A 25,279-nucleotide genomic window follows, 5' to 3' on the forward strand; every position below is an offset into this window, starting at 1 on the left:
ACAAATATTGAGTCTTTGGACTATTTTTTAATTGAAAAGATTGAGCTACTTTTGGTCAGGCCTTTCATTGAAGTTGGGCTGGAGATTTTCATATAATCTGGTGACATGAATATTCAGCAATTTTTGTTATCCAGTTATTAGTAAAGTCTCAGTTCAAATTTTTTTTAATCCAGTTAGGCTTAATATACTGTATATTTTTTGTGATACATAAGAATGTTTTTATTTGATGGTTTATTTAATTGGGACACAGGCAGGTCTATGAACGTAGATTAAAGTAAGTTCAGCCTTGTTTTGCTGTTGTACGTGTTTTTTTGCTTGTATTTTGTACACGGCCAAGTTGATGACTCACAGAGGTTGTGAATAATTTTGTATTTTTGAAAATATATATGCAAAGACAAAATTTGGGAAAATTATTTTCGCCCCCCAAAAATGTTTTACTCTCTTACGGCTACTCTACTTTACAAAAAATTAATTTCAGTCGAAAACTCCAACAATTTTAAACATATCGACGAAGATCGTGATTGAGAGCAAGGATTTTGCGGTTTATAAAGAAATCCCTAATGCGTAATTGCACAGTTGGGGAAATTTGTGGATACAACAAATCTTTGAGAATATATAAATGATATTCCTCTTAATTTTCTACATTGAACGGCATGTGTCATCCTCATTTTAACAGCACATCAATAAAATTTTGTACACAACCTTTATATTCATAACATTGTCGATGAAGGGGGCCCGAAAATAAATGGGTACCGGGCCCGAGAAATCCTGTCAACGGCCCTGTGCACACTACACTGCAAATTGCAATGAAAGGTTATTCTGAATTCTATTCTAAACTGCTCTTTCATTCACTACTAACTACCAATAGGATTTAGAAAACTAACATGAAATTCAGTCGAACGACTTTTTTCTGGGTTTCTTTGCTGCAAAGTCTGTAAGCAGGCGCGAATCTAAGAGTTTTTTTCGGGGGGGGGGGGGGCAGAAAATTTGGAAATCAATTAAAAAGAAAGAAAAAGCTAAACAGATATGAACAATGATACTACGACATATAGCTACGATATGCTAGAAAATAGACATTAAAACAACCATTTTCATCAATTGTGATGCCGAGGGACTAATATCAGCTGGTTAGAAGCATATCAAACCATTTGATGCGGAAACATACAATTTTTCACAAAATTTCGGGGGGCCCGGGCCCCCTGGGCCCCCCCCATAAATCCGCGCCTGTCTGTAAGGATAGCATTAAAATTGAAAAGTCGCAGTTTATCACACTCTACGCTGAGAAGGCAGTTTATCACACTCTATGCTGAAAGAAAAAATATAAGAACCATATTTTTATTTCACGTGAAGGGGGAGATATATTGATAAATGTGTTACTTTTTTTAGACAGAGGGCCCCCACTTTTCTTAATTTTTTTTCTTGAAAAATTTTTTCAGGAAAAATTTGTTATTTTATTTATTTCATTTTTAGGAAAAGTGGGGCCCTCTGTCTGCGGGGCCCCTGTGCTTTAGCACACCCTAGCACAATGGTTAATCCAGGCCTGCTTGAACCTGATGTCCAGGGCAGCGGATGAATGTGATTGGAAATCGAGTAGTTGTCGTCATCAGCCAAAAGCCGGATTGTCACGAAGCATCCAAAGGACGTAGATTCGACACTGCTCCAGAGCACGCAGCTATATGTCACTTCGCTGCTTCCTGTCGTCTGTTGCAGGGCTTCCCAAACTTTTTTGCTCGCGACCCCTTTTAATCTTCTAAAATTTTCTGCGACCCTTTACCGTTAAAAGAACAAACAATGCGAAATATACGTTTGTGGTATTAATTGAAAAGCTTAATTTAAACGAAAACTAAGAACAAGCTATCCGTAATCGAAGCCTACTACTTTACAACTTGAAGCCTGCTGGAAACAAAACCAAAAAGTAAACACATTTATTCAGTGTGATGGGTGCGACTGCTCTCTACTGAAAAGCAGGTCTAGCCATCGCTCGATGTTTGTCAATGCTGGTCTCAAGGCGGTTTTAATGTTACTTCCGCTGGAACGGTAGGCTATTTTATCAACCAACATTGAAAACAATGACAAGCACATATACGTGGAGGCAAACAGTAGGAGTGCGGTTACTGTTAAGCCATTGTAATTGTGAATATTCCGCTCTCACGTTAGGTTAAGCCAAAAAGTGTGAAACTTTTTTCCAGAAAATTCAAGCCACTAGCCTACTTAGAGTCAAAAAATAGATCTGCAAATTTTTTCTGAGATTTGAAAGAGAGGTGCTCGGTACTTTGTTTTTTGCATTGCAAATGGGTTTTGGATCCAATCTAAATTGGTATTGTCCAATTTTAGATAAAAATACTTTTTAAACTCTTTCAACAATCTTGAAAAGTGTCGATAACCAGAAGCTTAATAACGTTTGATTCCACGCCATTGTTAGCCAAAAACTTTTCAATAATTGAGAATATTTCAAATGAATCATTTTCAATTTTTTGTTTCTAGATGTTTAATTTTTGATGAACGCTCCAACTTTAGATTTCAATGTAAAAACATAGATGTTTTCCCTTGGAAGGACAAATTAAATTCGTTCTCCTTTTTCAAACAAACCTGAAAAATAGCATAATTTGAAAAGCCTTTTTAAAAACGGTGGACAAAGTCTAAACTTTTTTCCGTTGAAAAAATTACGACTTAATTTTTTAACACTAGCCTAATAACTTTTGAAAGCATTGACTTTAGTTTTGAAATCCACGTTTACAATGCAGCAAAGAGGGTTTTTAACTCCTATTCCATATTTCACTAACTTATGTAAATTTACAAAATACGGGTAGCCTATTGAGTGCACGACTCTTAATAAAGTTAATAACTCTTTTACAGCATCTTGCACATACGTGTTAATATGCAGTGCTTTGTGTAAAATTTGTATACTTTCTGTGACCCCCTAAGTTCGTTACGCGACCCCTCAAAGGGTCCCGACTAGAGATGTAAAAAAAAAGTTTTTTTTTGTTTTTAAAACAAAAACAAGCTCGTTTTTTTGTTTTTTATCGTTTTTTTTGTTTTTTGTTCGTTTTTTTTTTTTGTTCTTTTTACCTATTTTGACATTAAATGTCACAATATGCAGCAATTAGGGTAAACTCATGGCAATAGCGTCTTTTTCAACAAAGAAACAGTCTCATAACTCGTATAACTTATTTCAAATCAGACTGTATGTCTGGTATATTGTTTCATTGCAATTTTGTAGATCTCAAGGCTCAACACACGAGCCATAAAGATTTCTCATCGTCTCAAATAGTAGTAACAGTGTCTTATGGTTGGCACATCTCAAGTACTGTCTGTAATTTGGTCCAGCCAGTTGTTAAATGCAGTACCACACTCGTGTAGGCTACAGTTTCGAAGCCACCTGGGATTTTGGTTAATGGGCATGTTGGGACCAGGTGGTCAGTGTTCTGTTTTTCTGCTTCACAAAGGCACTTTTGACCAGCACACCACACCTTTTCCAGTACAACGTCAAGAGTTGTTCCAGTTGATGTGCATTTGGTGCAAACTTGATGAAAACCACATAAGCGGTTCTCGAGTTACAGTATAAGTGAAATAACCTTAGCCACTAGGTGGCTTCATAGATAAGGAGCAACAGAAAAACGGCAATATCTCAAGAAGCGCTCAACATATTTGGATAAGTTTTAGCTCTACCCCCATGTTTTCTGGGTGGGTGATCTGTTTATGAACATTAAAACAAGTTTTGGCTACTACTTTTTGAGATAAAAAGAAATTAACCTCTTGTCGTTACGCACCGATAAAACCATGATGCGTAACTTTAAAAAAAAAAAATTCATTGGGTAGAGGAAAGATTGATGAAAAGTTTGGCAAAAGCAGTGTAGTGCTAAAGTCCCAACTTTTAGCCCAAATTACATTTAAATGTAGTGAAAGATGGAAACATTTTGATGTTTTTTCTTTTCCCTGAAGAGGTTCAATACTCCTTTGTGATGTCATAGTCATGTTTGTTTCCCTTAATCGCACCATTGTGCTGTCATAGACATGTTTAAAAAGTATGTGTTGATCATTCTTTATTACAAAATACATGGAAAATCAGCAGAGCCCTATTGGCATATGCATTTCGCTCTAACTTTAGAGCATCTTTAGTGCCTAAAAAGCAAACATAAAAAAGCAAAACCTAAAAACTGTCACTAAATAAATAAATAAATGAATCTGCAGTGGCCTAAGATACTGACCAAGACTAACTGCCAAAACTAACTGGTAGAATACTGCGTAAATATTAACTGGCTGCGTAAAATATTTATAGGCAAATTTAAACTAGCTAGCTAAAACCTCAATTGCTAAGGTAACAGGGATCAGTTGTCAGTAGATGTTACAGAAAATATATTTCGCACTTATTCAGTGCATCGTCAGTTCTGATCATAACTGACGATGCACTGAATAAGTGCGAAATATATTTTCTGTAACATCTACTGACAACTGATCCCTGTTACCTTAGCAATTGAGGTTTTAGCTTTCTAGATATGGAACAGGGATCGTTTCAGAATAAGACTAGGTCAGAAAGCGAGGCAGACTCCGACGAAGCTCAGCATCAGCCAAGAGCAGTTAGCTACAAATTTAAACTATATTTAAACTAAACTACACGAACCTAGCTACTATGACAAAATAATGATGACAATGCGCAAAAACAAACCAAGGTTGATGAGAGTCGAATGGCTAAAGCAATACGTACAAAATGAAACTGTGTGAAGATAGCATGTCAAAATAAAACTAAGTGATAGAACATAGCAAAATCAATGGGTCCATGACCTAAGTGTTAAGTGCAAATCAATAAGATAGCGCAGCGATAAATTCACAATAAAATGAAGCTGGAAAAGCAGGACCAGCGATCAAAAACCTCTACTTAACAAGAGGCAAAATCATTCTCTTAATGTTAATCGAAGATTTGATTAGTGATGCCCATTTATCTTCGCACATGTCCAATTGTCCAAATCTGCAACGGGTGGCTTTTCAACAAATGTTACTGTGAAACAGTCTGCAATAGATGGTTTTGTGTTTATGTACAAAGAGTGGCAGGAGGCGTAATGTTTGAGTAATGCCGCCTTATCACCCCCCGGACTGGTGTCAAAAGTGTTCCATGCAGACCTATGGCCGGACCACCTGGTAGAAAAGCGATTGGAGGTTTGGCCAACATATTGTTCCGAGCAGAGTTTGCAGGAGGCAACATATATCCCGTAATCACTACAATTAAGGTCTTGCCGAAGTTTGATTACACTATCCCTAGATTGTATTACCCGGGTCCAAGGAACCATATTTTTATTATGGTTCCGGAAATTACCGCACAAAGCACAATGTCCACATGGTTTAGAACAGCCGAGTGTCTTTTCAAGATTGTCCGAAACTGCAATGGAACGGTAGTTGGTCAGGGTGTTGCCAAGAGTGAGAGGTCTTTTATAAACAATGCATGCTGTCGGTTGTAGGGCTTTTTCTTTGGCAGTAAGTTTCATGGTAGTGGAAAATGAAGAAGCCCAAATTGTGCGTTTATTGGTAGTTTTGTGATTCTTGGGGCCAAACCGTTCCTTCCAATTTTTTGCTAATGTAGTGATGCGTTCTACCATGTCCTGTTTAAAACCAGAAAAATTACATTTATTCTGTAGTCTTCGTAAAGAGTTAAAAAAATCTTCATCCAGCTCGTTGAGACGTCTTAAACGTACACATTCACTAAAAACAATGGACTGGAAAATATGTGGGGGGTGAAAAGAAGAGCCGTGGAGGAAGGGTCTGTGTTTTGCTGTGGGTTTTTGGAAGTCTCTCGTGGTAAATCCTATTAGGTCAGATTGATCCGTAACATGAAGCACATCTAGGAATTCAACCTCTTGGTCCTTCAAAGCTGTATTAATGCAGCGAAATTTGAGCGAGAGGCCATATTTCGTAAACGCTTCTGTGAGCGTCTGTTGGATATTGCGTGTATATTCGGCTCCTTCCGAAATCCACATTATGTCGTCGATAAACCTAACAAACAATACAGTATGTTTCAGTTGCTGGGCTAAGGACTTAATAATATAGTGGACTGCAATGTTGGCAATAGAAACCGAATGGTTGTCACCTGTGACAATACCGTTTTGCTGTTTGAAAAACGTCTCGCGATACTGAGTGACAACGTTGTCCAAACAAAACATAACTAACTCAATCAACTTCGTTGAACCAACTTCGTTGAAACCGGAGTGCAATTTTACAGCTTCTCGCAATGACTGTACGATTAAATGTCTAGGGATGCTTGGGTAAAGAGCAGCAACGTCAGCGGCAACCAAAAAGAAAATAGGTTGCTCACCAGGTGGTGAGGAGCAATTATCGTTCAACCAACCTTCCTTCCATTTAACCAATTTCATGAGATAGTCCCGGCTATCTTTGCAGTATTCATTAACCATGTTTTTGCAGTAATCAATGCTAATGGGGTTGAGAATGGATTCCAATAGGGCTGTCACTCTGGAAGTGGTAATATTTCCAGCAGATTGTAAAGTTCGAACCGGAATATCAAAGACTGAAATGGTGTTTAATACTTCAGGAGGTAGTTTGTGGGTTTTAAAACGTTTTTCAAACAGCAAAACGGTATTGTCACAGGTGACAACCATTCGGTTTCTATTGCCAACATTGCAGTCCACTATATTATTAAGTCCTTAGCCCAGCAACTGAAACATACTGTATTGTTTGTTAGGTTTATCGACGACATAATGTGGATTTCGGAAGGAGCCGAATACACACGCAATATCCAACAGACGCTCACAGAAGCGTTTACGAAATATGGCCTCTCGCTCAAATTTCGCTGCATTAATACAGCTTTGAAGGACCAAGAGGTTGAATTCCTAGATGTGCTTCATGTTACGGATCAATCTGACCTAATAGGATTTACCACGAGAGACTTCCAAAAGCCCACAGCAAAACACAGACCCTTCCTCCACGGCTCTTCTTTTCACCCCCCACATATTTTCCAGTCTATTGTTTTTAGTGAATGTGTACGTTTAAGACGTCTCAACGAGCTGGATGAAGATTATTTTAACTCTTTACGAAGACTACAGAATAAATGTAATTTTTCTGGTTTTAAACAGGACATGGTAGAACGCATCACTACATTAGCAAAAAATTGGAAGGAACGGTTTGGCCCCAAGAATCACAAAACTACCAATAAACGCACAATTTGGGCTTCTTCATTTTCCACTACCATGAAACTTACTGCCAAAGAAAAAGCCCTACAACCGACAGCATGCATTGTTTATAAAAGACCTCTCACTCTTGGCAACACCCTGACCAACTACCGTTCCATTGCAGTTTCGGACAATCTTGAAAAGACACTCGGCTGTTCTAAACCATGTGGACATTGTGCTTTGTGCGGTAATTTCCGGAACCATAATAAAAATATGGTTCCTTGGACCCGGGTAATACAATCTAGGGATAGTGTAATCAAACTTCGGCAAGACCTTAATTGTAGTGATTACGGGATATATGTTGCCTCCTGCAAACTCTGCTCGGAACAATATGTTGGCCAAACCTCCAATCGCTTTTCTACCAGGTGGTCCGGCCATAGGTCTGCATGGAACACTTTTGACACCAGTCCGGGGGGTGATAAGGCGGCATTACTCAAACATTACGCCTCCTGCCACTCTTTGTACATAAACACAAAACCATCTATTGCAGACTGTTTCACAGTAACATTTGTTGAAAAGCCACCCGTTGCAGATTTGGACAATTGGACATGTGCGAAGATAAATGGGCATCACTAATCAAATCTTCGATTAACATTAAGAGAATGATTTTGCCTCTTGTTAAGTAGAGGTTTTTGATCGCTGGTCCTGCTTTTCCAGCTTCATTTTATTGTGAATTTATCGCTGCGCTATCTTATTGATTTGCACTTAACACTTAGGTCATGGACCCATTGATTTTGCTATGTTCTATCACTTAGTTTTATTTTGACATGCTATCTTCACACAGTTTCATTTTGTACGTATTGCTTTAGCCATTCGACTCTCATCAACCTTGGTTTGTTTTTGCGCATTGTCATCATTATTTTGTCATAGTAGTTAGGTTCGTGTAGTTTAGTTTAAATATACAGTAGAACTCGGTTAATCCGGATTCGATTTGACCGGCGATTCCATCCGGATTAGGCGAAGATCCGGATTAACCGATGACGGTTTTTATCAAGCCTGACGTTACCTAGATAGAAGGGTATCGGTAAAAATCACCGAAATTGAACGCATTAGTGTGGTCATCTGTCAATTCCGAGACGCGCGATCACCATATTAGCGATAGAATTCTTTTGAAATGCAGTAGCCTATGCATGTAAAACGATTGTATTTGTAGACTCTGCGTCTAACGCAAGAACACACTGGCAAAAGTTATATCTTCAGACATGCGTGTCGGAATAATCTGTAGTCACTCAAAACTTTTGAAAACAGTTACGGAAGACGAGTTTCTTTGGAAAACTTACAAAAAATCAAACATTAGTCTTCTATTGGAAAAACATCACCGACATACCGCCGAAAATTCCACCGACATATATATCGGTATGGGAACTTGTGTAACTTTTGTACTGTGTATATTGCATATTTCAAACATGTACCTATGTTCCTGTTACTGACAAATAAAACATTGATTGATTGACATCTTTTCAAGTGACAGTACGAGTTTGGGCATTTGCGCACGAATTTTGCGTTAGGAGGGATTACTGTTCATGAAAAGAAGAAATCCGCAATAATTTATTGCGTCACATTAACGGAACAATAGATAAGAAATTTCTCGCAATAAGCCACGTTACGTTTTAGCATAAAGTGGCAAAATTGTCGGGAAAATCCGGATAAAGCGATAGAGAAAACGCAACTTTTGTCCGGAATAGGCGAAGATCCGGATTAAATAATCCGGATAATCCGAAGCTGTTTCTTAAGAAAAAGATTACAAATCATTTGTACTTCCAATTTCATCCGGATTAGGCGAAGATCCGGATTAACCGAATCCGGATTAACCGAGTTCTACTGTAGTTTAAATTTGCCTATAAATATTTTACGCAGCCAGTTAATATTTATGCAGTATTCTACCAGTTAGTTTTGGCAGTTAGTCTTGGTCAGTATCTTAGGCCACTGCAGATTCATTTATTTATTTATTTAGTGACAGTTTTTAGGTTTTGCTTTTTTATGTTTGCTTTTTAGGCACTAAAGATGCTCTAAAGTTAGAGCGAAATGCATATGCCAATAGGGCTCTGCTGATTTTCCATGTATTTTGTAATAAAGAATGATTAATTGATACTTGATGGAGAATCGCTGGCCCGCTGCTTCTTAGTCAGGAGATCCCCTAGCATATCCTTAATGGAAATCAATATATGTAAAGTATGTGTTGCACTTAATCCATCCAATTTGAACTAGTTTGCAGGACTTTGATGAGACTTTAGCACTTTTCTGTTTTTGCCAACCTTTTCGTCAATCTTTCCTCTACCCAATAAAAAAAAAAAAATTAAAGTTATGCATTATGGTTTTATTGGTGCATAACGACAAGAGGTCAATTTCTTTTTATCTCAAAAAGTACAGTAGTAGGCCTAGTTCTCAAATAAAATAAGTTTTCATCTTTGATGTTTGTTTTGTATTTTTATCCTGCATTGCGGGAATATGGGTAAAACTTTATACTTGTCAGGAAAAGTATTCATCATCATCATTTTGTTCCTTCCTCGTATGGAGGGTTGGATACAATGCGCCATTGTTCTCGACCATGAGCTGTGCGTACTGCACATTCATAAGTTAATTTTGTCCATTTTGTGGTGTTTGTTGTCCAAATCATTCTTGGTCTGCCTTTACTTCTTTTACCGTTTATCTAAAAGTATTATGAAGCATTTATTCACTATGTAAACACTGAGCAGTGCTGAAAAACTCCACTTTAAAGGGAAAACTTCTTTATTCAGGGTTGGTAGTTAGCCTACTAGCAATAGTCAACATGGGTGGTGGGCATTTGAAAGGAACATTTAACCTAAACCTTTTCTGACAAATGCACTTACTTTTGACAGCTAAAAATATCAGTGATAAGATCTCTTGGATTATGTCACAAATGATCTGCAAGAAGCATCAATGACAAAGTGTCTAAGACCTTACAACACACGAAAAGAATACTTCTGTTTCAACATTTATAAAGCATATACATCGTTGTTAAGCTATCAGTTAAAAAACATGTTTAAACAAGCTATTGGCAATAGCTTACATTAGTAAATTACCACAAACAAGGTAATGTGTGTTCTGAATACTGCCATCTTGTTTTCGCCAAAATTTCGTCAACCCATTGAGTGTGTACAAGAATAACCAGTTCCGGTATACCAACATCGTAGGCTAACTTCCATAAAAAGAAAAAGAAATTAACTCATCTACATTATGTCATGTATCAAATTGCATTAATTCAATGTTTGTCAGGTCTACTGCCACAAACATGCCTGAGAATGAAGAAGAAAGCGAAACAACGTAGGACCATGCAAAAAACATATGCTGCTGCCAAGCACAAACACTTAGGAATTTCAGCACAACCATAAAAACCATTTTTACTAGTTCAATGTTTTTCAAGAGCACTGTAATGAAAATAAACTGCAAATTGTAAAAAATTTGCAACTTTTTCAGAAAAATATGAAAAAAAACAAAAAACAACTGTTTTTTTTGGCCCAATTTTTTTTTTGAAAAAAAACACGTTTTTTTGCATTTACATCTCTAGTCGCGACCCCCAGTTTGGGAAGCCCTGGTCTGTTGTATCGCATCTGTGATCGCAGTGTACTGTATGTTATCGCAATGGGCGCAAATGAAAACACGATTAGGCCTTTTATTATTATTATTACCCAGTGGTCACAGCGGATAAACCATAATATCTTCGTGGGAAAGTTGTAACATAAAATTCCCAAATCCTTTCGTCTGTATGCGATGTAGGGACGGTACATTACGGGACGCGCAACTCCGTTGTTCCTTCAACATTAGAAGGGTCAATTGCCAATTTGACATTTTTTTTACGCTTTACTGCAGGCTTGCTTTCAACTAAAAACCTTAAATTACTTTAAAACCAACTTAACTCTTCTTATATAACCCATAAAAAGTAAAATATTTTGTAAATTAGAAAAAAACGTAACCCTTCTAGTGTTGCGGATAAGCCAAAAGCGGATGAAGTTTCGCATCCCTATGATCTACAATCCCTAATGCGATGGCACCGAAAAATTACTCTTCTGAAAACGTTTTTTCACGAATTGTATTTCAAGAAAAAATAGCCACGGGCTGTCGAAAAGAAGCGCAACGCGGTACGTACTAAAACTTGTCACCAAAATACAAATTACTGAGGATAAAAGACGGAAATTTCGTCTAGTTGGTAAGCACAAGCAAAACAGTTTTAATATTCGACCAACCTTTCTAGCGACACTTCTAAAATGAGAGAATTGATTGCGATATTTCAAATGCACGTAACCAGCTTCTGTGACGTAATAATCCATAGGCATTGTTATACAATTCAACAGGTATTACAAAGGATTGTGCATCCTCTGCTCATTTTTTAGTAATATTCTATGACGTAAGACGCCAGGTTAAGTAGACCTTAACGGTTTTATGTGACGTTTGATTTGGGGAACGATTGTCCGACGTCCGTAGCATCCAGTCCAGTTGCATTGGAAGCAGTCTTGTTGTTTTTGCTGTTTTTTTTAAGTCCCCCTGTGCTAAATGTTATTCATCAACTTCCTTTAATTTACACACAACCCAGATGACGCAGACTTTCCAGGAAGTTATAGTCTACTCAAAACTGTATTTTTCCTTGTCACGATATTCTTGAATGAGATGTGTTCTGAGGTGACTCAATGCTGCGGTAGAACTTCCGGCATGCAAGCAGGGATCTTGCATTTTATGAAAAAATTAAGGATCAAGAGACTAGATGGAAATAATAGGGTAAAGCTTTGTAAAAAATGCAGTATGCCCTCAAAATAATAAGAATAATGTGATGGCTTTGCAATAATGTGAAAGCAGACTCAGCAACACACCACGATAGATACATTTTGCATTGAAACAATGCTGTGAAACATCACAACCACAATAAGCGCTTTATCTCTGGTGATAGCTGTCACCAGAAGCAAAAAGCGTCAAGCCTTAGGCTACTTACACACGTGACGTGAATAACACAATTTTATTTTCCACCGTGGATAAAACCGCGAATATATTTTGCCCACGATCGACCAAATTGGTCATTTTGACAATTTGTTTGTCTCCCGATACAAGCCAGAATTAAAAGCGCATCTTAGTCAACCATTTCAACTGTTCAAAATGAACATGATTGTAAAATGTACTGTTTTTACTTTGACTCTTTGCACATCAATTTTAGAAAGCCACCAAGAGCTTACGACTGTCTGCAGAACGTATGATTCTGAAAAAGAATCTCGGCCAAACAGCGAGGGTGTTCAGACTGTCTTCATGCATTCAAATAGCCAGCAAGATGGACAAGATCAGGCGAAATGTGGTGAGGGTAAATCGTTGTTTTCGTATTTGAGAAAAACCTTTTTTGTGCCAAATAATTTTTATACACATAAATAAGAGACGTTAGTGAGGTCTTCCAATTTAGAAAGACTGAGATGGCTTGGACACGTTGAGCGCAGCCCTAGTTGGATCTCTCAGGTCAGATGCGTCAACGTTGCAACACAGCGAGGTCAAGGTAGACCAAACCTTTCTTGGGAAGAACTCGTAAAGCGTGACCTTGTAGCCTTAAACAATGAACATGGACTCTTCCTACAAAACAAACCGCAAGGGGTGGAGAGGAAGACTTCGCTCTCGACAGACAGACAGGCCACATCTTCGACAAAAGGATTCATGGCCTGTATGATCAAAGTTGGTTGTTGATGATGATGATAATAAAAAGCACCTTTTTGTTTCTGTGAACCAACCTAACAAACAGCCCACTTAAAGCGATTGACTGTCTCTTATATCGTTAGAATAACCCTTGCACTAACGTCACAAACAGTTTACCAGCCTCATTTTTTTAATAAAAAGTACAGTAGCCTATATTTAATACGTGATCAATATAAATGCTTATACTGTAAATACTTTCAATTTTTGGCATTGTAAATGGAAACGTTGAATTAAAGTATACAACGACTGATATGAAAAATTGGTTGCAAGAGATTATTATAAAAAATATTTATTTCACCCTTTAAAGTTTGTGATCTACTGGGAAAGCAAGCAAGCAAGCATAGATCGATGTTTTCTTGTCACATTTTTACCAAATTTTGGCAATTGGTTTTACCTTTCAGATACGTTGGTGGACTTGGAAAAAAGGCTGGAGTCAAAATTTACAGGTTAATGTAAAAATCATCTACATGAGTTTGTTTTCTAGCGATTAGTTCCATTCAAGTAATGAATAATTTTTCTTTGAAAAAAGTGTTTCTTTCCACGACTGATCAGGTTACAATGAAATTTTCACACTGCAAAAACAATAAATAATACGTATGCAGGCATCTATTTCTTGTTTTTCATTGATATAAAAGAAGACAGTATAATGAGTCCATAACCATCTGCAAATTCAATAGCTTTTTAATTATGATCTCGAAGTGTACGTTTAACAACTTTGGGTTACTGCTGTCGTATTTTGAATAATTATATAAGCTACCATAATGTAGGCTACGCTCAGTGCGTGGACGTATAGCGACGTCCACCTTAGTGCTCGCAGCTTGAGTAGCCTACTCTATCAGTAGAACTGAGAAGAGCAGCTTATGTAGGTGACTGATCTACTGCACGCATGTAAACAACTTTCGTATGTAAGTGTAGATATGCAAGTTCATTTTGTTGTTGTTGGTTGGTTGGTTTTGGATCTTTATTCTCGGACTGACAAAGCCTTGATAGGTTATTATTGGTTGTTTCGCATATTTGTATAGGCTTTTGACGCAGGGCCGGTTACCGAGGTTGGTAGAGTGAAGTTTTCCGATTGTTGAAGTGTTGTTGCCGGGGAATTATTCCATTCATTAGGTGCCGCTGAATGGACAGCAGTCTTGGAATGCGTTGCTCAAGCGCACACCCCGAGAGTCGAACTTGCACCGCGTCATCTTGAGCCGGACGTGTAACCACTGAGCTAACGGGGCGGACACTGTTGTTAAAGAGTTAATGTGATTTTTATACGTTTATTATTGTTTCAGATAAAATATCGTCTCTGCAAAAGATGCTGACAAATCAATCAGGTAAAATAAATTGTTCATTTTAAGTTTTTGAGGTTGGTTTTGATGCACTAGCATTGTAGCAAAAAAACACATGCAATATTATGTAGTCGATTTAAAACTACATTTTATCATATAGCATAATCACTTCAAAACTTTACTTTAGAAATAAGTTTTCATTTGAAAAACGCCAAGAAACTCCATCCCTCTCCGATACCGAAGTCACCCGCATGCCATCAAGACCATTTTCATATCTTCTTTACTACATTTTTCATCATTTATGATCATCACTTTAATATCATGTTCAAACAATAATTAACTTAGTGTATATTCCTGAACACATCAGTTGTCGATTCCCATTTTAAAACTGCACCACCACTGTCGTTGCTGCGAACACTTCACTTCATTATATTTAAAAGCGAAGCACTGTACAGAGTTTTTGTATAATAAGCTCACCGTACGTTTATTCTTAAATGCTCGTGTTTTTGATTTTTCTTTTTTTGTATTGGTTGTAAGGTTCAGTCATCCCCGCATGGCTTCATCAACTGTCAGACCTCCAGTTGCTTTAGGTATGTGGAGCCAACTGATTCTTTCAACTAATTCATCTATTTTAAACTGTTAGGTTTGGTAGCCGTGCTTAAATTTACTTTCATCGACGTATCCTTTAAAATTTAAAGGCGATGTAAATTTAAATGTAAATTTAAAGTTTAAATTTCCATCGCATGCGCATTTTAAACTTCTTTGGTTTTGCCGCCGTTTCCTTTTGTTGGTTTTATTCCCGTAAACTGTTGGTAACTTTATCATTGCTGTTGTTTTCCGACAAAGAAAAATAAATTGAATTGAAAAAGTTTAATTTATGTTTTGATGTAAGTAAAGATGTTAACTAAGTCGATTTGTTGTTTTAGAAGAAATAGAGTCTCTACACAAACAACTGACCAATCAAACAGGTAAATAGAATTTGTTTGTTTTACTGTAAGTTCAATAGTTTTGTGTTATTGCTACTGCTAATTGTATTGGATATGCGTATATATAGACTACACTGCTTTTAACTTAGTGCAGTAATTTGACTTGAAGTTAACTATTTCAAGTGTAAGTTAGATATTCGTCAAAAAAATTCAAATTGAATGCCCCTCTCCACCCGTAGCAAAATTTTGCATACGGCTTTGTAGTAAGGGGAGGGGTAATTGTTTTTTTTTTCAAATCCAACTTTAGCCCTGGTTTTAGAATGGGCTACAACAAGATATTCTACGCCCTCTATTTTTTTTTTTAATTTTGGTCCAACCCCCCCCCCCCCCTCTCTTCTACCCTGAAAATTACTTTTAGCGTTTTATTTGCTTATATTGTGTGGACGTCACTTTTTGTTTATGGCATTTAAAGTACAAATATTTTTTGCTACTGTATTAAAACACATTAAAAAAAATTTGTTGGTTTCATCGGTAAAGGTGGGGATTTTGGAGGGAAATTTCAAAGTTTTTTTTCTAAGATTCGTAGAATATACTGTTGTGTCTAAAATCTGGGCTAAAGTTGAAATTAAAATCACCCCCCCCCCTCCCTGCTTGTAGGTATAACTAACCTACGTGTACTGCTTGCAGCTTGAATATTATGTCATTAGGCCACCACTGTTAAAGTAGCCAACAAAGGAATGGTTGTATGTAGATATAAAAGCAAATTTTGCATGCTCTTGCCTTTTGTAGATTACACGTTCATTTTGTAATTACTGAGGTAAATGCTATTTCTATCGATTTCGTGTTGTGGTTGTTTCAGATAAAACATCATCTCTGCAGAAACAGCTGGCAAATCAATCAGGTAAATACAACTCGTTTATTCTAATGTTTTAAATTTTGCATACGGTAATGCACTATATATAAGTTAGCAACAAATTGAAGCAATCTTGCGTTGTAAATCTAATAAAATATTCATCATTATCAATACACAGTAGCTTAATCACCCAATAGTTTTAATTTTGCAAAACATTTAATTCTTATTTTCTGTTAATTCTTTCTCATTAGGCCTATGTATTGCGACCGTGCCAAAATTCTTGTAGGCTATTTAGTAGCCTAAATCATTTTTCTCTCGAGCACGCTTTAATATTCGCGTTTTGTCGCTTCTACCTTTTTTCAGAACCCTGCTATGCTATGGAAAGAGATATTGTTTTTTCGCTTTGATTGTCGAAAATAAAAAACATGAATGAATAAAAGTGTGCTATCTATGAGTTCTATAAAATCTCCATAGTTGTTTTGACATATCAATCCGGCAGCACTGGGAAACTCTTCAATGCCGGTTTGCATCTATTGCAGCTGCAAGGTTACTCAACTAATGTTAACAAAGGTCCAATTTGACAAGTTGGATATTTTTAGCGGTCCGGTGAATAAGTTATTTCATACGCAACCCTGAAAGTTAAATTATCTGTAGCCTACCAACCACTTTTTTAGGTAACATGTAACTCAACTTGGATTTCTGAAAAAGTGTTGGGGACTCTGGAGGCGAAGCCCTAACATGAAGGGCGAATTAACATGAAGGGGCAAGGCCCCCTAGAAACTAGGATAATCACAGTAAAAATTGCTTCCTCCCAGTAGAAGTCTGTTTAAAGAAGCCCTGAAACGTGGCAATGAGGTTATTCTTCCAAAAGCTCAAGGTCCACCATCAACACCCAGAAGGTCCGGATTCGGACCGCGGTCCGCCAGTTGAGTAGCCCTGGTCTATTGCTTGATTTTGATAACGTGCAACTTTAGGCTGCTATCGCCATTTTGTCAAATCGGATCCAAGTGTGACGAAATAATGAAGTTGTGACGAATCCTGTGGCTATAAAACAATTTTGATAGACTTCTCATTAGAAAAGTTGGCAAAATTTTCCTTGTAGAAAACCGTAGGCTACTGTAGCTTATTTTGACAAATTTATAGAGAAAACTTGGTAACATTTAGCAACATAGTTGGCAAAGTTGTATTTCACCATTGTGGTGTTTCTCAAACTGTGAGACAAAGTAATTTACCTTGAAACGAAACCTATTGTTTTCGAAAAATCAGGTATGGTTTAGTAAACTAGTAAAGTTTTGTGTGCGTAACTTTGAGAGCCCTGTCGATAAAAGGCATATCTGTGTTGTAATAGTAAATAGATGGTTCAAGGCCGGATTAAAGGTTTATGAGGCCCTGGGCTAAGCTGAAAGTGGGGGCCCTTATCAAGTGACATTTTTCGCTAAAAAAGTTATCGATCAATGACGCTAAAAGCATTTCTCAGCAGCTGGTGCTCGGCCTCCAAACCCCGAGTTGTGTGTATTGTGTAGTTGGTACTGTGCTTTTGCTGCGATTGGGGTCGAAAAAAGCGATTATACAGGAATATTATTTTTAGAACAACAAAATGACATAATTCGTTTAATGCTGACTTTATTAGAGGGGCTCAAACTTCCCGAGCGACGCCACTATTCTCTAGGTATGCCACTGTTCTCTAGTTGTCTTTTTGAAAGCTATACCAATCATTTTAGAGCAGATCAACAAACGTATCCGTTTGTGAGATAGGCTATCACTGTTCAAAGTGAACTCGATCCTTTCTCCACAATTTTTAGTGGTAACACTTTCAATACAAATTGCTTATAGGCGATTATTGACATACTGTACGATAACATGTTCATTTTGTGCAATACTGTAGTGTTCAAAACAAACAATTTTGCCCAAGAAAATTGTGAGAAAAAAACCTGGTTAATTTTCAACAGTATTTCTTTGGAAAAGATTCGTTTTCTGGTTGAAAAGCAAATTTAGCAATGGCAATAAACTTTTAGTGCTTGGTATCGAATACTTAAACACAAAACTGTTGAGATACAGAGCGATCAAAGCAGAGCCTGGTCAAAGTATGCTTAATCGTTTCACAAAAAAACTAAACGTTTGTTTTTGGCCGCAACTTTATGTATGAACTGTGAATTGTTTGTCAGCTTCACACGATAAAAACAGAATCATGTTCATATCATGTATAGGCCATAAATCAAAAATAAAACTGCAAAACTGCAAACTCGCTCTTGCCGCGAAGAATTTCGAACTTCGTTTTTGATTCTCTTTAATTTTGAAAGAGATCTTTCTCCACTGCAGTTGGAGACCATCATGCACAAATACATGCGTAGAACAACGAAGACATTGGGAAAGGTTTCAACGCACCTGTTTTCCCTTAGAAGTAAGAACATGTTGAGCTCAACACTGTCTTTCACTTTGTGTTTATCAGGGTTTTCTGAGGCTGCTTTTCCACCATCAGCAGTTTTCACTTTGAAAAATTCTGCAAAATGAACTGTTTCAGTTGGAAAATTGGCTTCGAAATCCATGGGATATTCTTTCATCAATGCCACAGAATAGCTTGATGAATCTCGTTAGGGCTGACATCCGTCAGTTTTGAAATGAAACCAAACTTATTTTCGACGTCACGGTATGCTTTCAAACGCTTCTTCAGTTCTGTAGATAGTTTGTCAATTATGGCAAGATACACTTCAACTCTACATTTATCTCTTGGGGAAAAATCGTTGGCTCTGTAGAGGGCTCATCAAAATGCCGATAACGTTGGGTTTGAATTCGTTTTGAAAAACCTGCGTAGGTGTTGGATCCACATTTCTTCAGGCTACCTTTGTCTTCATAGCCTACGTTTCAAAGTTGAATCTTTCGCTTTTGACAAAGCTCATGAGACTTTGTAACAACTGTAGGCTACTGCATTATTCAAACACAATCCACTTTTTTGAAGGGACAGGCTTGTTTTTGGAAACCTTTTCAAAATTGCACTCCACATTTCAAGCAAAATAGCTGTCTCTTTTTTACAAATCCTTCTCCTTCGACTTTGCTCTCTCGAGATTGAGCATCATCAGAGGCTAATTCTTCAAGCGCTAAAATGGTCTCACTGTATCCTTTGTTTAATGCACAGACTGCATCATATCTAGCTGACCATCTTGTATTAGATAATGTCTTTAAAACAGGCAAACCATCTAGGAATTTTGGATGGACTTGCCAACGATGATTAGACGAGACATGAATAAAGGCTTGCAACCAGGGCCGGATTAAGGTTTTCATGGACCTGGGGCTATTGGTAATCTGAGGCCTATATTTCATTCCCCTCATTGTACCAATCAGAATTAAAATGAAATAACAAAAATTATACCCGAAGTACAGTATTTACATATTAAACTCATTCAAATGACATGTTTTCTGGATTTAAACAAAGCAAAGCTGTTAATAACATCATCGGTGTCTATTTTTTTCCAAAATTTTGTTTTCAATGCAGAGTAGAGCAAAGGAATGCAATCTTTTCTGGTCCATGGATGAACGCAGTTGATTCTTTACTCTTTTAAGCACTGAAAATGAGCGCTCACCTGAACAATTAGAAATCATCAGACAAAGATACATTCTTAGTAGCCTACAACAAATACGTTAGGACATGCATAGCCTACATAAACTCATTTTCATTGATGAATCTAAACATTCGAGTTTTTTTGCTGCATTCGCTGTTAAAATAGTGTTGTTTAAGCAGTGCAGAAAAATGAATCATCTCTTCAGGCAGTGATTCTTCCAGAATCTAGATCATCTGGATAATAGTGAAGCAATGTGTTAGCACTCTCTTCAATTTTACAGTTAGACATGGTGTTTAATTCCGCCAGAAACGAAAATCTTATTTGAAGACGATCGTATGCTGCGATGCGGGATTTCATACACAAAACAATTTGGTCAATGATTGGCAGATATGAGTCTACTTTGAATCTGCACGATGGATCAAGTGATGTGTTTTCAGATCCACCTTTGCTATCCAAGCATACTTTTCTTCTCTTCCTTCTTGAAATTTCTTCATTCAATATAATGATGATAGCCATTTAATACTCCCCCCCAGGATTACTCAATTAATCTTAACAAAGGTCCAGTTTGACAAGTTGTATATTTTTAGCGGTCCGGTGAACAAGTTATTTCACACGCAACCACGAAAGCTAAACTATTTTATCAAACCACTTTCTTAGGTAAAATGTAACTCGAATTACATTTCTGAGGAAGTATTGGAGAGGTTGGGAGTCGAAGACCCCAGCAATTAGGATAATCACAGTAGAAATTGCTTCCTTCCAGTAGAAATATGTTTAAAAAAGCCCTGAAACGTGGCAAAGAGGGTATTCTTCCAAAAGCTCAAGGTCCACCATCAACCCCCAGAAGGTCCGGATTCAGACCGCGGTCCGCCAGTTGAGTAGCCCTGCTCTACCCTTTTCTTTGAGCTTTTGAAATTGGGATCTAAATTTTTGAACAAAGTCATGTAGACCCTGAAGCAGATTTGTTGCCTTATTCAAAGTAATTTTGCTATCCTGGAGCGCCCGACTAGTTTTATAAAACCGTTCCATTATGCAAGACCATAACTCAATTAAAATAACGGTTTCAAGCTTTTCCATTGACAAGATAAACCCCTTGGCTGTTTCTTTAGTCTGTGATTGTTCGTCATTGTCATCAGACATTGCTTTCAAGACTTGAAGAACTGCTTGATAACTTTTTCTTGGCGCATGTAGGCCTATAACGTCATATCGTGTGCCTCCCAACGTGTATCAGACGAAGGCTTAATTGTTGGCAAATGAGTTAAGAACCACTGGTTTACACAGTTAGCGTTCGTTCTATGATATTCGTCCTTTATTTTTTCGATCCTGATAATAAGCATGTCAGTTGCTCTTTGTAAGTTGTTATAGGTGGGCCTATTTTTTTGGTGGGCCTGGGGCTGCAGCCCCATCAGCCCCCGCCTTAATCCGGCCCTGCTTGCAACAATTCAAAAAGCTCAGCGGCAGAACGGCATGTTTCTACAGCACATTTACCGATTAAATTAAGTGAATGTGCTGTGCAAAGCACATAATGAGCTACACTACATTTCTCGCGCAGAAGAGCTTGAAGACCGTTATACTTGCCCACTCATATTGGCATTATTATAATTTCGACCGCGGCAGTCTTCAATGTTGATATTAAGCTTTTCCAAAAACTCCAAAACAATTTTGGCGATTTCTGCTCCTGTATGAAAGTGCGTTGGTACAAATTTTAAAAATCGCCCTACCCAGCTGCTTAGCCTAAGTACCAATCTACCCAACCGACGCGGCGGCGAAATGAAAAAAACAGCGCAAGCCGTGTTTCCAATACTGAAATAATTTTTTTTCAAAAAAAAAATTCCTATTATTTCCGGATATGAAAGTAACAAATAAATACGTTTTTTGATAAAAAAAAAAACGGAATAACTGGGGCGGGGCAGGGGTGCTGCAGCACCGCAGCACATGTGGGCGAGCCGCCCCTGCTTGTTTGAGATACGAATTAAAGCAGCAATTTTCAGCTGTGCAACTCAAAAAATTAATAGATTTTTTTCTTTGAGGTGGGGGCCCCCAAAAGTGGGGGGCCTGGGCTTCAGCTCAGTCCGCCCCCCCCTCCCCTTAATCCGGCACTGGGTGGTTGCATGCTTATCAGCATAAAGAATTAAACAGCATTCACACTAATATGCAAGCACAGCATTTTCTTCAACAACATTCAACTTAACAGTGAATAATAAGTAGTAACTTATTTTCTTAGCATTCCGAAGCGGATTTGCAGTATTAGATGACGGATGGATTGGCTTGTCGAATGGTTATCAATATAACCGAGCTAAGTTCCGCTTAAACTATACAGAAAGCAGAGAGTTTTGCAAAGGAATTGAAGCTGATTTGGCAAATTACGGGGTCCGAAATAGGACTAATAGATGGTGAGGTTACTAGCAGTGGTTGCAAGATACGTTATGAGAATTATTAGCAAATTAGTTGTCCCTTGATAGCTGAAAAAGCATTCTTGCTACTAAAATGCTCAAGCGACAAATTGCTTATTTCGCTATCAGGATTGCTTCCTAACAAAAATAGCCTATTTTGTTAGGAAGCAATTTTTGTCTTTGGCTTTTATTTTAAAATAAAAGCAATAGTGTTTCTTAGTGAATTCGAAGCGATTGGCTAATTAGTAAGACTGCAATAATTGCAGTTGTTCAACACAAAAGTTTTTTTAAACACTAACGAGCTTTAAATGTTGGTACTAAGCTCATATCAAGCAAACGTTTCGAAAACTAAACTGTCTTTATCATCTTCTTCATCCCTGTTTTTTATCATCTTCATCAAACATAATTAACACTGAAGATAAAGACCGTTTAGTTTTTGAGGTTACTATATTTTGTGTCTATATTTTGGGCTCGTTATTTTTTGACAAAAGCTACTTTGTTATGTAAATATTAAGATTACGTTTTGTTTGTTTTGACACGAAATTCTGTCTTGATTTCATTTAAATTAATATGTTCATAAAGAATTTCATTTCGATCTTCCCCTATGTATTATGACATAAGTGTAAACTGCTTTCTAAACTTCTAAACTTTAAATGGAGCGATTTTGATTTCAGTTTGTCATTTAAGAAAAAATGTTGTGTTATATTCTCTTGCATTGCTGGGCATCACAAATGTACTGGTTTTGATTTCAACAATATAAAATATCCTACCACTGGAATAGCAGATAGCGATGAAGGAGATGTTTTCCTACATGGTTGTCTTGATTCACAAAATAAACTTCACTAGCATGCAGCCCTCAAGGAAATTGTTTATTGTTTTACTTCTAACCTGCTTCACCGCTTTCGTACTTTGTTAACTCTGTTCTAAGGATCATCAATCATGCTTTGGACTTCGAAAGTGATATGTGGCTCGGAATGAATGATATCGACGTGGAGGGAACGTGGAAATGGATTAATGGCGATCTTGTAACTGATGCTGAAGCTTTGTGGAAAATTGGAGAACCGCGTAACGAAAATGCACATGATTGTGCGGCCATGGATAATCTTGACCGGCTCAGTTACGACACTCTATGCTCAAGTTTCCTCTTAACCGTGTGCGAAAGAGAATGGAATTAAACATTACAGTCAGCTCTCTATCGGACAAATGGCGACCAGCAGCAATCCATTGTTGGAAAAGTACTACCAAACCCGCACTGTAGGCCGACTAACAAAACCGAACCATTGCGTCTGTAAACATAGGTTTTGCCAACGTGCTATAACCTAAAATCATGACTGGAAGTCGATGTAATTTTGATTTTGAACTCTAGGGTAAATATAGGCCTACCCTACGTTATATCTCTGAAATGATAGCTCTGAGAATTTAAATCGCTGAAATTTGAGTTTTGAATTAGAGATCACTGCAAAACTCTTAGCTTCACGTTAAAAAAAAGAAGAAAAAAAACTTTTTCTGCCAACAACGTTGCCAGATGTTATTTGTATTTCTAGCACGTGCCAATATCTCGTCCAGTAAGTCTACTATTTCTTTGGTTATAGAGAAATAAAACAAAGTAACTTCAGCGGGTTTAACATGATGTATTACATACACAAATATAACATAATTAAAAATAAAGTCTAACGTTTTCGACACGTACGTGTGTCCTCATCAGGAATTACATATCTGCAATATACATAAAATGAAAATTGTAAGGTAAATTTGACTTTGCACTATAACTGTAACAGTTACAGAATATAGTGCAAAGACAAATTTACCTTACAATTTTCATTTTATGTATATTGCAGATATGTAATTCCTGATGAGGACACAGTACGTGTCGAAAACATTAGAGTTTATTTTTAATTATGTTATATTTATGTAATGTGTATGTAATACATCATGTTAAACCCGCTGAAGTTACTTTGTTTTATTTCTTTATGGTTCAACAAAGCAAACTCTCTACCAAAGCTTTATCATTCTTTGGTTATGTAGCAGATGTCTAATTGTCTAAACTAGAGCATCCGCTCATACCTACCTGTAGCTGCTACAGCAACATCCCGAGTACCAGCGTGGTAGTGGGGATGATCTGATAAGGATACCTTGGTTTTTTGCGAGTATGAGTAAATTACAAAGAAAAACAAACTTCCTTATCGAAAACGTTGCAGCCAAATAATGACTAACTAGATTACAAACAGAATGAATTGAACTTAATCAAAATTATGATTCAGAACATAAAACTAAACTGTGACCATAACTGAACTGACGCCGTGACTTTCAAGAAAAAAGTTCGTGGATAACCGATGTTACGGGCAATCGTTCCCCAGATCAAACATAAAACCGTTAATAGTCATAATTTACCTGGCGTCTTACGTCATGGAATATTTATGTAAACGATGAGGTCTTGCTTCATTCCGAATTATGAAATATTACATCAGCCAGATTTAACTCGTGTGAAATTACACAACAAACTTGTTGACTGTTACGTCATAGAGGCAAGTTATGTGCATTTGAAGTATGACAATTAGTTTCTTTATTTTGTAGATTGTCGATGAGAAAGCTGGTCAGATATTAAATAGTTCTGCTTTGCGTTCTAGCTAGACGAAATTTCCGTTCTTTATCCAGAAATCTGTCTTGTGATGACGAGTTGTTTTGTGCATACGTGTTGCGCTATCCCTTGTAACAGTTCGTGTAGCTGTCCTGTGTCCTGAAATACAATTCGTGAAAAGACTTTTTCAGAAGAGTGTTTCTTTCGGTCATCGCATACAGACGAAGGATTAAGGAATTTTATCATACAACTTTCCCACGGAGGTATACGGTTTACCTCTGTGACTTCTGACTGAAAATAACGCACCACCTAATGACTGAGAGAAACCATACTGATACTAATTTTTGTTTTACGCTAGACGGATGATTTAAGGGAAGCTTAGTGCTCCAAGCAATGCAGCATGTGGCAGATTCACAGCGCTAAAACGACGTAAAACTACGTATAGCCTATGTGTATCAAACCCAAATAAGTGGTACAAATTCTCAAGGAAACGCCCAAATTGTAGCCAGCGTTTCAACTTTCTAACAAACACAGGTTTTACAACGGCAATAAGACGCAAGGAAACATAAGAAAAGCCGCAGGCCTTAAGGAAACACCCAAATTGTACCAGCGTTTCAAATTCCTAACAATCACAGGTTTCACAACCGCAACAAGACGTAAAGAAACATAAGAAAAGTCGCAGGCGCTACAGTTACAACAGCACCAAATTAGCTCAAAATCTCACAGTGTCTGTATTTATAAACTGCTATATAGGCTACCAGATCAGCAACTTATATCAGCCATTCTGTCTGCCACTATGCCTATAGCAGGTCGGCCTTCAGTAAAATTTCAAGCTTGT

The 25,279-nt window shown here is 37.4% G+C and overlaps 1 protein-coding gene and 1 pseudogene across 1 annotated transcript; one reads left to right on the forward strand and one right to left on the reverse strand.

Annotated features, from left to right (window-relative positions):
* The first annotated feature begins 6,704 nt into the window (after positions 1–6,704).
* Positions 6,705–23,555, forward strand: LOC145784066 (uncharacterized). Its single transcript, XM_082595852.1, has 8 exons — positions 6,705–7,362; positions 12,340–12,474; positions 13,262–13,306; positions 14,141–14,182; positions 15,064–15,105; positions 15,923–15,964; positions 21,695–21,863; positions 22,792–23,555. Exons 1-8 carry the CDS (start codon positions 6,705–6,707, stop codon positions 23,036–23,038), a joined length of 1,380 nt encoding a protein of 459 aa, XP_082451978.1. The 3' UTR covers positions 23,039–23,555.
* On the reverse strand, positions 19,569–20,610 carry LOC145775253 (uncharacterized; annotated as a pseudogene).
* Positions 23,556–25,279: the final 1,724 nt, after the last annotated feature.

This window comes from Aplidium turbinatum, chromosome 1, assembly GCF_918807975.1.
Source record: "Aplidium turbinatum chromosome 1, kaAplTurb1.1, whole genome shotgun sequence".
Lineage (NCBI taxonomy): Eukaryota > Metazoa > Chordata > Ascidiacea > Aplousobranchia > Polyclinidae > Aplidium > Aplidium turbinatum.